The sequence below is a fragment of the Neovison vison genome, chromosome 13 (assembly GCF_020171115.1).
Source record: "Neovison vison isolate M4711 chromosome 13, ASM_NN_V1, whole genome shotgun sequence".
NCBI classification, from domain to species: Eukaryota; Metazoa; Chordata; class Mammalia; order Carnivora; family Mustelidae; genus Neogale; species Neogale vison.
In genome coordinates, this window is record NC_058103.1 from 14,739,361 (window position 1) to 14,752,506 (window position 13,146).

At 38.9% G+C, this 13,146-nt stretch overlaps 1 protein-coding gene across 8 annotated transcripts in view; it reads left to right on the top strand.

Annotated features, from left to right (window-relative positions):
* ZNF410 (zinc finger protein 410) overlaps positions 1–13,146 on the top strand; it is a 42,889-nt gene that overhangs the window by 14,174 nt on the left and 15,569 nt on the right. For 7 of the 8 annotated variants that reach the window (XM_044231739.1, XM_044231740.1, XM_044231742.1 and 4 more), the window contains exons 3-7: positions 907–1,042; positions 5,384–5,602; positions 6,995–7,186; positions 11,409–11,559; positions 12,396–12,577. In XM_044231739.1, the coding sequence (XP_044087674.1) occupies positions 907–1,042; positions 5,384–5,602; positions 6,995–7,186; positions 11,409–11,559; positions 12,396–12,577 (880 nt within the window). Of the gene's footprint in view, positions 1–906; positions 1,043–5,383; positions 5,603–6,994; positions 7,187–11,408; positions 11,560–12,395; positions 12,578–13,146 lie in introns of those variants that run through there. The other variant, XM_044231745.1, reaches the window with a different exon arrangement.

Consider the following 13,146-nt stretch of genomic DNA (forward strand, 5'->3'; position numbering starts at 1 on the left):
TATTTTCGGTTTTGTGGGCCATATGGTTTTGGTCATTAACTACTAGTTTATTATTTTTTTCTATCAATAAGTACTTTCTCGAAGATTTAAAAACTCCTTTTACCTGTCGCTTTTTTTGTTTCTTTAAGTAAGTATAAGTTATTATACATCTAGGTAATTATGTAATGACAGAAATTTTATATAACATGTGAATGTATATATACATATATAAATATTTACTACCACAACCATTTTCCAATTAATTTTAATATATCTAAAAGTCTTTTCTTTATAAACGTAATTAGAGGATTTAAACATTATTTATTATTTATTTTATTTTATTTTTTTAAGTGGGCTCCATGCTAGGTGTGGAGCCCATCACAGGGCTTGAACTCATGACCCTGAGATCAAGACCTGAGCTGAGATCAAAAGTTGGACACTTAACTGGCTGAGCCACCTGGGCACCCCTAAACACTTTTTGATTTTTTTTTTTTCATTTCTCTTGCTTTAATTTTAGTATATCTGTGTCACATAGTGGAAAGGTCAGTGAATTTGGAATCAGATGATTCTTACTTCCCCTACTAGTCATGTGACCTTAGATAAGTCATTGGATGTCTTCAACTTGATTCCTTTATTTATTTATTTATTTATTTTTGATTCTTTATCTTTAAAATACATGTTCAATCTTAACTAGGTTATGATGAGGATTAAATGAGTCAATATAATATAGCTTTTCTTTAGAACAGAGCACTTTATAAAAATAACTTTGTTATTTTGTAGTTAATGTAGTTTTTCTCTGAATGTGCTCGAAACTAGTAAGCAATAAAGATTTAATTAAGCTGTGAACTTGTTGTAAATTCAGAGATTTAGATTCATTCGTAACAACTTGTATTTTTCAATATTGTCTCTTCCTCCCCCACTCCCCAGCTCCTGGTACAGTTTGTTCAGAATACGTCCATCCCTTTGGGACAGGGGCTAGTAGAATCAGAAGCTAAAGACATTACTTGCTTGTCCCTCCTTCCAGTGACTGAGGCCCCAGAATGCAGTCGGCTAATGTTACCAGGTAAAAATGAAGAGTACAAGAAATAAGATAAGCAATTTTTAAGAGCTTAGTCTGCTCTATCATACCGGTGGGATGGGATAAATGACTTTATAACTGATTGGTAGAAACTGTAAAAACTAGGAATTATGGAGAATAAGCAACCATGGGAGTTACTTAATTACCAATTACTTAATTGGTAACTTAAGCCGCAGTAATGGATAGGATCATTCATAGAATGTGAGAGTGAGAGGAAAGGATCATTGTGGAGCTCCCTATTCAGAGTACAGGGTAAAGCAGGAGAGCCTATGAAGGAGGGAAAAAGAAAGGCTAGAGTAGTGAGAGAAATATTCCTACAGAATGCGGGCATAGAACTCAGGAGAATAGTCAGTGTGTCAGATGCTTCTAAGAGAGGCCCGTGGGATAGGGACTGTCCCAGTGAGATAGGGCCAACAAAGCCATTGTTGACATTGGCAGGACCTGTTCCATGGAAAGGGAATGGAAAACCAGGGTGTAGAGGGTTGAGGTGTCAGTGCAAGGTAAGGATAGTGGAGGAAGGAACTACACTTTCTCAAGGCTCTCCTGCTATGGGAAGGAAAAAGAGAAGGACATAAGGTAGATGGCAGAATTTTCTTTTTAAGATCTGAAATATTTGAGGATGGTTTTATGCTAAGAGGAAAGAGCCAATTAGAGAAGCTGTAAACAGAAAGAGAGGCTAATTAGTGGGGAGGTTCCAGGAGAGGTAGGAGGAACTAGAATGCTGATCATGAGTTGTGAGATTAACTTTGGATGGGGAGAAGGAGATCCTATCCCTTGACTGTTACCAAAGAGAACATTATTTTTGGGTGCAGTAAATTCTTTATTTTCTGGAAATTGGAATATTTCAAATTTGGAATATTGATGTTAAATCGGAGAGGGTCACCACCTATTGGTGACTGGTGACAGCTTATAATAAAGTCTCTGGGTACTGTCCTCTATTGGAGGTGATTTTGAAGTGACTTTAAAATGTTTTTCAATGTTTAAAGATTCAAGAAGGCAGATACATGCAACCAACCAGTGTTGACTTAAGGCTTCCCTCTCTAGTTCCTAGCTTTCACATATCTTCTGTCATTCAACTCCTGTTTTTCTACTGGTATGTTGGAGTTTTTCCAGGTCCTTATGGATTTTCAGTATGTGTACATTTCCATGTGTTAATAAGTTTTGATCTTCATTGGGCTTAAATTTTTCTCTCCTGATTTAAATTTGTTGAATAAATATTTTAACAATATTGAAGTAAAAAGGACAAAATCATTAATCTTCTTTTCTACATTAACCTCAGTTGTAATTTTTAAAAAGACTATTTATTTATTTATTTATTTGACAGACAGCTAGAGAGGGAACACAAGTGGGGGTGGGGGGAGTAGGAGAGGAAGAAGCAGCCTCCTGCTGAGCAGGGAGCCCTATACAGGGCTCAATCCCAGAGTCCTTAGATCATGACCAGCAGCCACCCAATGACTGAGCTACCCAGGCGCCCCTTTAGTTTTAATTTTGAAAAATATTTTATTTTAGGGGCGCCTGGGTGGCTCAGAGGGTTAAGCCTCTGTCTTTGCCTCAGGTCATGATCTCAGGGTCCTGAGATAGAGCCCTCCTCGGGCTCTCTGCTCAGCAGGGCGCCATCCCCCCACCACCATCGCCCCCCCTTGCTTCTCTGCCTACTTGTGATCTCTGTCAAATAAATAAAATCTTTTAAAAATATGTTTTATTTTGTTTTATTTTTTTATTTTATTATTTATTTTTTATTTATTTTTATTTATTATTATTTTATTTATTTTTATTTTATTTATTTATTATTTATTATTTTATTTATTTTATTTATTTATTCATTTAAGTGATCTCTACACCCAGTGTTGGGCTCACACAACCCCAAGATCAAGAGTCTTGTGCTCTTCTGACCGAGCCAGCCAGGTACCCTGATTAAAAATATTTTATCTGGGGGCGCCTGGGTGGCTCAGTGGGTTAAGCCGCTGCCTTCGGCTCAGGTCATGATCTCAGGGTCCTGGGATCGAGTCCCGCATCGGGCTCTCTGCTCAGCAGGGAGCCTGCTTCCCTCTCTCTCTCTCTGCCTGCCTCTCCATCTACTTGTGATTTCTCTCTGTCAAATAAATAAATAAAATCTTTAAAAAAAAAAAATATTTTATCTGGAATGCCTGGGTGGCTCGGTTGGTTAAGCAGCTGCCTTCGGCTCAGGTCACGATCCCAGCGTCCTGGGATCAAGTCCCACATCGGGCTGCTTGCTCTGCAGGGAGCCTGCTTCTCCCTTTGACTCTGCCTGTGCACTCGCTCGCTCTCTCTCTGACAAATAAATAAATAAAATCTTAAAAATTTTTTTTATCTTATTTTATTTCTTTTAAAGATTTTATTTATTTATTTGAAAGAGAGAGCATGAGCACAAGCGGGATGAACTGCAAAGGGACAAGAAGACTCCCCGTTGAGCAGGGAGCCTGATGTGGGTTTGATCCTGGGACTTCGGGACTGTGGCCGAAGGCAGATGCCCAACTGACTTAGCCACCCAAGCATCCCTGAAAATATTCTGGATATCCAATTATCAATAATAATAAATGAAATTATTTTTACCAATAATAATAAATGAAATCCATATCCCAGCTCATGAAACATAATATTACAAACACAAATGTATCTGCACATCTTTGTAACTTTATTCCTCTCCATCTTAAATATGTGTGTATCATTCCATGCATGACGGGTGTGTTTCCTTTTTAGTTGGTATTTGTGATAGATATAGAAAAGTTTAAGATGCTTATACATTTCAATGAGTTATTATAAAGGAGATACCCATCATCCCATCAAGAAGTAGAACCTTGCCAGCAGCTAAGCCCCCATGGATTTCCTCCCTGATAAAGACAACCTCTGTTCTTCATAGGTCACTACTACCTTCAATTCTCTGACCAATATTTGTTCCCTAAGTTTCCTCACAGAGATCTAAGCAATGCAGTTTAAGCTTAGGTGTTTTTAGACCTTGGAATCATATGAATGTATGTTGCTGTACCTTTCTTCTGTTACTGTACCTTTCTTCTATTACTGTATAGTTGTGAGATTCATCCTTGGGTGTGTGGCTGTGCTTTGTTCGGTTTCGTTGCTGTGTAGTGTTCTGTTACATGTCTGTAACCACAGCTTCTTTGTCCATTACACTGTTGATGAATGTTTAGTTATATTCATCATAGTAAAAACTATGATTTTTTTTACTATGATAAACAGTACTGCTATGAACTTCTTTAAAATTTTTTTTTGTGTATGATAATATAAACATAGCTAAGGATTTGCCATTTAAACCAGTTAGCCATTTTAATAAATGTACTCTTTAACCAGTTCTGTGACATTAAGTACATTCATATTGTACTATTGCATTAGACTTTGAAATGGCAGTAGATCCCTAGGCATCTGCTTTCATTCCTATAATCTTATCTGTCATCTTAAAAAAAAAAGGAAAACAAAATTAGCTGCCTTTTATAAAGATGACTGAAACCCCTGCAAACATTGGATATGTTAGCTCTGCAGTTCAAGTCCTCATTTTACTGCAACCAAAATCTTTGGAAATTCATTCCTCCAGGGGTACCTGGGTGGCTCAGTGGTTAAGGCCTTTGCCTTGGGCTCAGGTCATGATCTCGGGGTCCTGGGATCGAGTCCCACATCAGGCTCTCTGCTCAGCGGGGAGCCTGCTTCCTCCTCTCTCTCTGCCTGCCTCTCTGTCTACTTGTGATCTTTGTCTGTCAAATAAATAAAATCTTAAAAAAAAAATTCATTCCTCCCTTTAGAATAAAGTTCTAGAGAACAAGTCTTCCAAATTATTTCTTTACATTTCAGTATAAACGCATAAGTATAATGAAACATTTATGATTCTATAAAATTTCAGTGATTCCTCAGTGATTCCTGGGTTTTTTCCCCCAGTGACTCAATAGAACTGTCACATACATGCTATAAAAATTAAAGGGAGGGAATCTTTTCCCAAGACAAATAATTTAAAATTTAGAATCCTATTCTTGAGTTAGTATTTGTTGTATAAATACATTTTTCGAGGGAAAAGTACTGATTTCTGGTCTTGAAAGGACAAAGGCCAATAATGTCCAAATGTGGATGGTTGGTTGGTTGTTACTGCCAAGTGTCAAATGAGTCTGTCCCTCATATTTTGGCTGACTCCCTTTAAAACTTAAAGTTATCACTCTGTTTTCTTCTGAGGGAAATTTTGTATTTGTAAAATAAAAATGCTGCTGCTCCTATAAGGGCTCTTTTAAGGGTACTGTGTATCAGAATGGTGAGCTCTGTGGATGTGGGTGCTACATAATGCCGTGATATTTTTCCCTTTGCTAGATGATACTCCGAGTCATACAAACTCCTCCAAGGAGGTCCCTTCCTCAGCTGTGTTGAGAAGCCTTCAGGTGAATGTGGGCCCAGACGGAGAGGAGACGAGGGCTCAGACTGTACAGAAGTCCCCGGAGTTTTTGTCCACTCCAGAGTCTCCTAGCTTGTTGCAAGATCTACAGCCGAGTGATAGCACTTCTTTTATTCTTCTTAACCTAACAAGAGCAGGTACTCTCTATCCTTTTCTGAACTCTGCTCATGCTTGAGGACAAAAACTGGGGGTGGGGCATATCTAACTCAGTCATACTTAAGATGGAAAGAAGCCTTATTATTTTATAATTTTAGAGAATTGGTATAGTCTGGTGATAAGTTGAATGTGTAGAGGGAGAAGACAGACTTTAGGATGACTCAGAAGTTTCTCGTTTGGGAAATTAGATTGTGCCATTCAGCAAGATACTGAGCCCAAGAGCAGGGTTGTGGGGAGGATGATTAGTTCCAGTTTCTGCTTGTTGATGTTGAGATTTCAGAGGGACATTCATGAGGAGGTGTCCTTTAGACAGTTAGAAACAGAGTTCTAGAAATGTCTTGTGGGAAATAAGTTGTTTTGGTGCTTTTCAGCATTCAGGAAATGTATGAAACAGTGAGCATGGATTCTTTGATTCAGAAGCATAAACAGAAAAGAAGGCAAATCTGGGACCCTGGAAAAAACATTTAAGAGAGTAGCAGAAGGGCGCCTGCGTGGCTCAGTGGGTTAAGCCGCTGCCTTCGGCTCAGGTCATGATCTCAGGGTCCTGGGATCGAGTCCCGCATCGGGCTCTCTGCTCAGCAGGGAGCCTGCTTCCCTTCCTCTCTCTCTGCCTGCCTCTCTGCCTGCTTGTGATCTCTCTCTGTCAAATAAATAAATAAAAATCTTTAAAAAGAAAAAAAAAAAAAGAGAGTAGCAGAAGAGTGGGGAGGAGCTGCTAGAGAGGGATAAGGAAAACAGAAGGAGAGTGAAATGGGAGAAGCCAAGAGAGGTTAAATGTCTAAAAGAAGAAAAAGGTTGTAAGTCATGCCACATACCACAGGAGAGGCTAGTGAGGGGAGGACTGGAAGTTTATGTCTGGTGACCTGAGCAAGAGCAGTTGTTACTGAGGTGGTAGAGGTCAAGGCCAGGGTTCTAACCATGACAGGTGATAAAGTGGATACAAAAGTTGGGAGTTACACTTGACAGGAAACTGGACTATGAGTGAATAGCTAGAGAAGTACTTGGGATTTTCTCTTCTTTTTAAAAATGAAGATGGGCGAGACATTTAAAGGCTCTGAGGGGAGGTCGTGAGATGGCCAGTAGAGAGGAATGGCTTGCAGATGGCCGAGAGAAGATGACTGATAGGGGTCAGGATCCTAGCTTGCTTGCCCTGGGGGGACAGCTTTGCCTCTGAAACCAGAGGAGGTAAGAAAGATAAGCCTGTCTGGGAGTGGAAAGTGAGAACCTCATGTAGTAGGAGAACAGAAGCTTGAGGTGAGAGGTGAAAATCTACAAGAGCGGATTCAGCTATTCCAGATACGAAGTATCTGAGCCAGGGCGGGTAAAAGGGTAACTTGGTGGGTAACTTTCACATATCCCCTTGTTTCTTCCAGGTCTGGGCTCTTCAGCTGAGCACTTAGTATTTGTCCAAGATGAGGCAGAGGATTCAGGGAATGATTTCCTCTCTGGTGAGAGCACGGACAGTAGCATTCCATGGTTCCTCCGGGTTCAGGAGTTGGCTCATGATAGTTTGATTGCTGCTACTCGCGCGCAGTTGGCAAAGAATGCAAAAACCAGCAGCAATGGTGAGACCCCTGTGATGTTTTTCATTTCCAGTATTTTGCATGGAGATTTTGGTAATGCAATGACTGTAATCGAAGTTATTTTATTGGTGAGAGCGACAGCTAGAAATGAGTACATTGTCTTATTTTCTATAAAATAACTTCGCTCTGGCAGATTCACACGCAAAATCAACAGCACTAGCATTCCCAGTCGTCAGCTTTGAATTATGTACAGAGCCCCTTTAAAGAGAAAACATTTTCATGGATCAAGATGTTACCTTGAGTTGTTTTTATTGTACTGTTTCCTATACTTGGAGCTTTTATACCATTATAAAATCAAAACAGTATTACCAATTAATAGAAATAAAACTACAAAACCAGTGAAAATAAAGTTAATATTTTATTTTGGCAGATGGTGTTTTGCCTAAACTGAATTGCTACTTATAGCAATTTAGCAATTTCAGTAGCTACCACTGCTTTTTTTTTTTTTTGAACCCTTTCATCATATGACCTTAAATATCCAAACAGTCTGTAGTGCTGTTTCTTTTGAGTTCAGCATTCCTGTACTAACTCTGTCCCACTTTTCTCTGCCCAGTAGTTTTTAAGTGTAGTCCTTGTATCATCAGCATCATCTGGGAACTTAGAAATACAAATTCTCAGGCCTCATCCTACTGAGTCAGAAACATGCGCTCTTTTAGTAAGCCCTCTCAGTGGTTCCAATACATGTTAAAGCTTTAGGAGCACAACTCTATTTAAACCACCCCTAAACCATTGCACAACCTTTGCTTATGTAACATGCCATAATACTTTTTGTTTTAGAGCTGCTTCTATATTTTCTCTTTAATCTGTGACAGTTAAGGTACTAAAACAAGTTATTAAGGTAAGATACACATTATCATGATCACAAACCAAGCTTAAAGTACTGAAATTTCATGTTGGTCCATGACTGTTTGCAGCACGTGCAGATGATCTAGAATGTGCTTACGACTATTCTGTGATTATGGTACAAGTGAAAATAAAAAATGAGAAACTTTCTCAAGGATCTCTGAGAATATTTCAGAATATTCCAGTTTTAGAAACATTAACCTAAATCTTTTCTACATGGAGGACTCCAGACTTCTTTTTTTTTTAAGTTTTTATTTAAATTGCAGTTAGTAAAAAAAAAAAAAAATTGCAGTTAGTTAACATACAGCTGAATGTTAGTTTCAGGTACACAGTATAGTGGTTCAGCCCCGGGTGCTCATCCCAGGTACACTCCTTAATCCCCATCACCTGTTGCACCCATTCCCCCCCCCATCCCTCCACTAGTGACCATCAGTTGTTTTATATTGGTAAGAGTCTCTATCTTGGTTTGCCTCTCCTTTTTTTCCCCCCTTTGCTCTTTTGTTTCTTAAATTCCACCTGTGAGTGAGATCATACGGTATTTGTCCTTCTCTAACTGACTTACTTCACTTAGCATAATAGTTTCTAGCTCCATCTATGTCACTGCAAAGAGAACTTCAGACTTTTCTTAGTTTCAGAATAATTAGTTCTACTTTGACAACCATAGTGCTCCTTAGAATGGCCAGTTTTACCATTTTGGGGAGGCTGTAAAGTTCAGATTCTTCCTGAGATGCTTTGCTAATCTCTGGATCCTGAAACCGTCTACATCTCCTCTTTGCGTTAAGGAAGTAGTGCTGCATGTGCCAGGAAGAAGCTGTGCGGGGAGGGAACTTAGGGCTTGGTGTCTTGAGACCTGGGATGCAGACCTGGTGCTTCATGAACCAGTCCTCTGCCTAGGAGATTTAACCTTCTTAGCCGCAGTATTCTCGTGTTCAGAACACAGGAGATTGAGTACTTTACCTGATGGGGTTGTTTTGGAGATTTAAATGAGAGTGTCTCTAGGAGAGCTTATAACCAGCAAAGCATTGTGTGGGTGTTTTTATTACTCTCAAAATCTGTTACCTTACTGCCTAACAACTACCCTGTATACTTGAATATAAAATGAGCCCAAATATATGAGAGTCTTCTATTTTGTCAATGAGATGATTCCATAAAACCTTTTCAGGGGGCTAACTTAGATATATAAACTCTTAGGCATCTAGATAAAAGTAAACACTGTAAGTTGTTTTTGAAATTTTATTATTTTGATTCCACACACATTTTAAATCATGAAATACTTTGATTTAATACTGCTTTTCACCCACTAACATAATGATTTTATCCCGTATTTAAATGCATCTTTAGTGCTCGCTTCGGCAGCACATATACTAAATGCATCTTTAACATAAATATCTTTGTTGTTACTAAAGCCATTTTGTGAGTCTTGTAGCAGTTTCTTAGAGCAGTTTCTTCACCTCTATCTAAGTTGACTGAAATACGGATGTATTTAAATTTTGTATATGATGCTTTATATAAGGGGTTAGCAAGGGGCCAAATAACCACCTGTTTTGTAAATAAAGTTTGGTTGGAATACAGGCATATCCATTCATTACAAATTGTCTGGCTGCTCCGGTGGCAAAGTTGAGTAGTTGTGACAGAGACCATATGATCCTTTAAGCCAAAAATACTTAGTATTTGGCCCTTTACAGAGTAAGTTTACTGACCCATACTATATATGATAGTCCTGCTGGAAATTTTATTCTGAATGCAAAGACCTCACATAACTGTGGGATCTTTAAGGTGTTTATAGTGTTGTACAACGTGCACCGTATAAAGTGTTGAATTTCTTTGTTTTTCTCTTTTTGGGGGAACCAGTTTGTCAGATTTCTAAATATCCAAAACTATTGTTGCTTGATGTCATTTTAAGCTAATCTGTCTTCGGCAAACAGTGCTCTGTTTTTTAAGGAGTGGTTTCATAAGGACTCAAATACAAGACAATTCACTATTTTATGAGCGGTTTTTAAATTTCATGTTATATCAGTGTTCTCATTGTATCTACAACATTGAATACACAAAGTTCCAAAAGTCAGCTGTTTAAATTTCTATATTAATTTCTACTGAGCTTTCATTAGAAATTAATTAGCTGGAGCTCTGGAGTTGGTGGGAAATTTCCTTTATGGTATATATAGTTTTGTACTGTTTAAAATTTACCTATGTGCAGCTCATTTTCAATTAAATAAAAACTGTGTGGGACGATATTAAAAAAGAAAAAAAATTAAAAGTAACTAACAAAAGGCATCTTAGATTCTACTCTGACCTTGGAGCATTTAGTTTTATGATTAGCACTTGGTGACATGTACAGCAAGGAACATGTAGGACAGGAAGAGAATTAAGATTAATATTCGGGATGGAAACCTTGATCAGCTGTCAGGTTCCAGGAAATATGATGGGTACCACATTTATTGTTCCTGTTCTTGGCTTTTGAGAGGGAAATTTGGAAATACAAATCTTATTCCTAAGGTATATGTCTTAGAAAGATAAACTCCATTTGCCTGTAGCAAAATTAAGTCATAGTCATAGTCATAGTCATAAATATTTTTCTCTGTTGATGTCCAACTGTATCTTTAAGAAATTAAAGAAAAGGCATACTACCTGTGAATCTGGGATTTATATAAAGCTTTAATTAACTGATTTCACTTAAATTTAAGGGAGACACATTCCCTTCTTCCTTCCTTTTGTTCTATTGAACAAAAAACTTCAGTTGATGTTGTTTCTAGCTTTTTAAAATGTGGTTAGAAATTATAAAATCAGATGAGCTTTTGCATTCTTAAAGAGAAGTGGCACAGGAAATTGGAGGGTTGTTCTTATTCTCTAAAATGGTAGGAATAGCCAGACTGACCTCAGAAGATAGAAATCTAAGAATGATCATTTAGCAGAGAAGTCACAACCATAAGCTCAGAACTAAGCCAGAATGGCTGCCTCTCCTAGAATAAATACAAGTTTACTAATACCTAGAACAAGAAGCCATCTTTAGCATCCCTCTCCGGGTGTTGACATATATGCTTCCCTGCCAATTTGTGTAATGCAGAATAGGTTTAACTCTTCTTTTTTATGTGAAGCCATTGTGGACATATCTTACATTGACCAGACAGGCCTGGTCTTGTGAAACGAAGCATGATGGCTTTTGAGAATTCTCTGGTTTAAGGGGATGGTAACAAATTGTGCGCTCACTTCTGTTGTTAAGTGGATATAAAGAGAGCGAGGGAAGCTGAAGAGAGTTACCTGCTTACTGATCAGTAGGAGTAAAATATAGGAGCTTTATTGTTTGAACCGAAGTACCTCAGCACTTCCTTTCCTGGATTACAAATATGTGACTCTGTTACAGGAGAAAATGTCCACCTCAGTTCTGGTGATGGGCAGCCCAAAGATTCTGGGCCCCTTCCTCAAGTGGAAAAGAAGCTCAAATGTACAGTTGAAGGCTGTGACCGGACATTTGTGTGGCCTGCTCACTTCAAGTACCATCTCAAAACGCATCGGTGAGCATATCTGAGGTGCCATACTTGGAGCTCAAGAGTGTCGATGCTTCTGGAAGAGCTTGTCCCCAAGTGGACAGATTAAAGGAAAGCCAGGGTTCCAGTTAACTCGTGATTAAGATGTCTTTTGTTTTTTTAATAGAAAGGTTTGCATTGTCTCGTTTACCTCATTTTTCATAAATATTTAATAAGACATTTGGCACCTAAGCATCTTAGAACAAGGGTTCTGGAATCTCATTATAAAACATAATTTCTTGGAAAACTTAAAATATATAAGCATGGGTGTCACTCATAAACCTGTGAAATCAGTATTCAAGAAGTAAGGTGTGGGGCAGCTGGCTGGCTCAATTGGTAGAGCATGCAACTCTTGATCTTGGGGTTGTGAGTTCAAGCCCCACATTGGGCGTAGAGATTATTATTATTTTTTTTCATAGAGATTACTGTAATAAAAGAGGGTGGGGAGTAATGCCTGGGGCATCCGTGGTTTTAATAAGCTTCAGGTGATTCTGGTATATATCTAGCTTTGGGATTTACTGTCTGCTTTAAAAGGCAATAGGAGGGGGCGCCTGGGTGGCTCAGTGGATTAAGCCGCTGCCTTCGGCTCGGGTCATGATCCCGGGGTCCTGGGATCGAGCCCCGCATCGGGCTCTCTGCTCTGTGAGAAGCCTGCTTCCTCCTCTCTCTCTGCCTGCCTCTTGCCGACTTCTGATCTCTGTCAAATAAATAAATAAAATAAATCTTTAAAAAAAAAAAAAAAGGCAATAGGAGATTTAATTTGTCCTTTCTAGAAAAGAGCATTTTCAGGTATTGTTGCTTATATGATTTTTTTTCCCCCCCAGAAATGACCGCTCTTTCATCTGTCCTGCAGAAGGTTGTGGGAAAAGCTTCTATGTGCTGCAGAGACTGAAGGTGCACATGAGGACCCATAATGGGGAGAAGCCCTTTGTGTGCCCCGAGTCTAGCTGTGGTAAGCAGTTCACTACAGCTGGAAATCTGAAGAACCACTTGCGCATCCATACAGGTGTGTGTAACCCCGCTTTCCTGTAGACAGTCTGCCCCTGGGCTCGGGGTTTCCGTGCCTGTCCTCAGGAAAGGCTTGGAGCTGGGAATAGAAGTGAAGGTTTAGATTTGTTGCTAGAACTCTTTTTTTCACATGCTTTGTGGCACTTTTCATTTAATTCATTAACCTTTGTTAACCTTTCACCTGCGTGTGAGGAGTGGGCAGTGTTGATTCCTGCCCGTAGGAGCCTAAAGTGTAGGAAGGGATGTAAAATCTTCTCTGATAACAATGATAACAAGTATTTCCAAATATCTTCGACAATTACATGGTTGTAATTTTGATCAGTAATATTTATTGAATCGCACAAACCATACAGAGCCTCTTCTAGCCACTAAGTGGGGTAAGGTGAGGGAGGAAGTACAAAAGCTGAGTCACATCCCTGACTTTGAGGAGCTTGCTTTTTTGATGGAGCCTCCAAACATGAGAAGCAGAATGGGAAAGTGACTTGACAGGGTCAAATAGCATGTTAATATCAAAGGAGCCAAATAAAGACACCCTGACTCTCATTCTAAGAGTTTAAGGTTGACTTA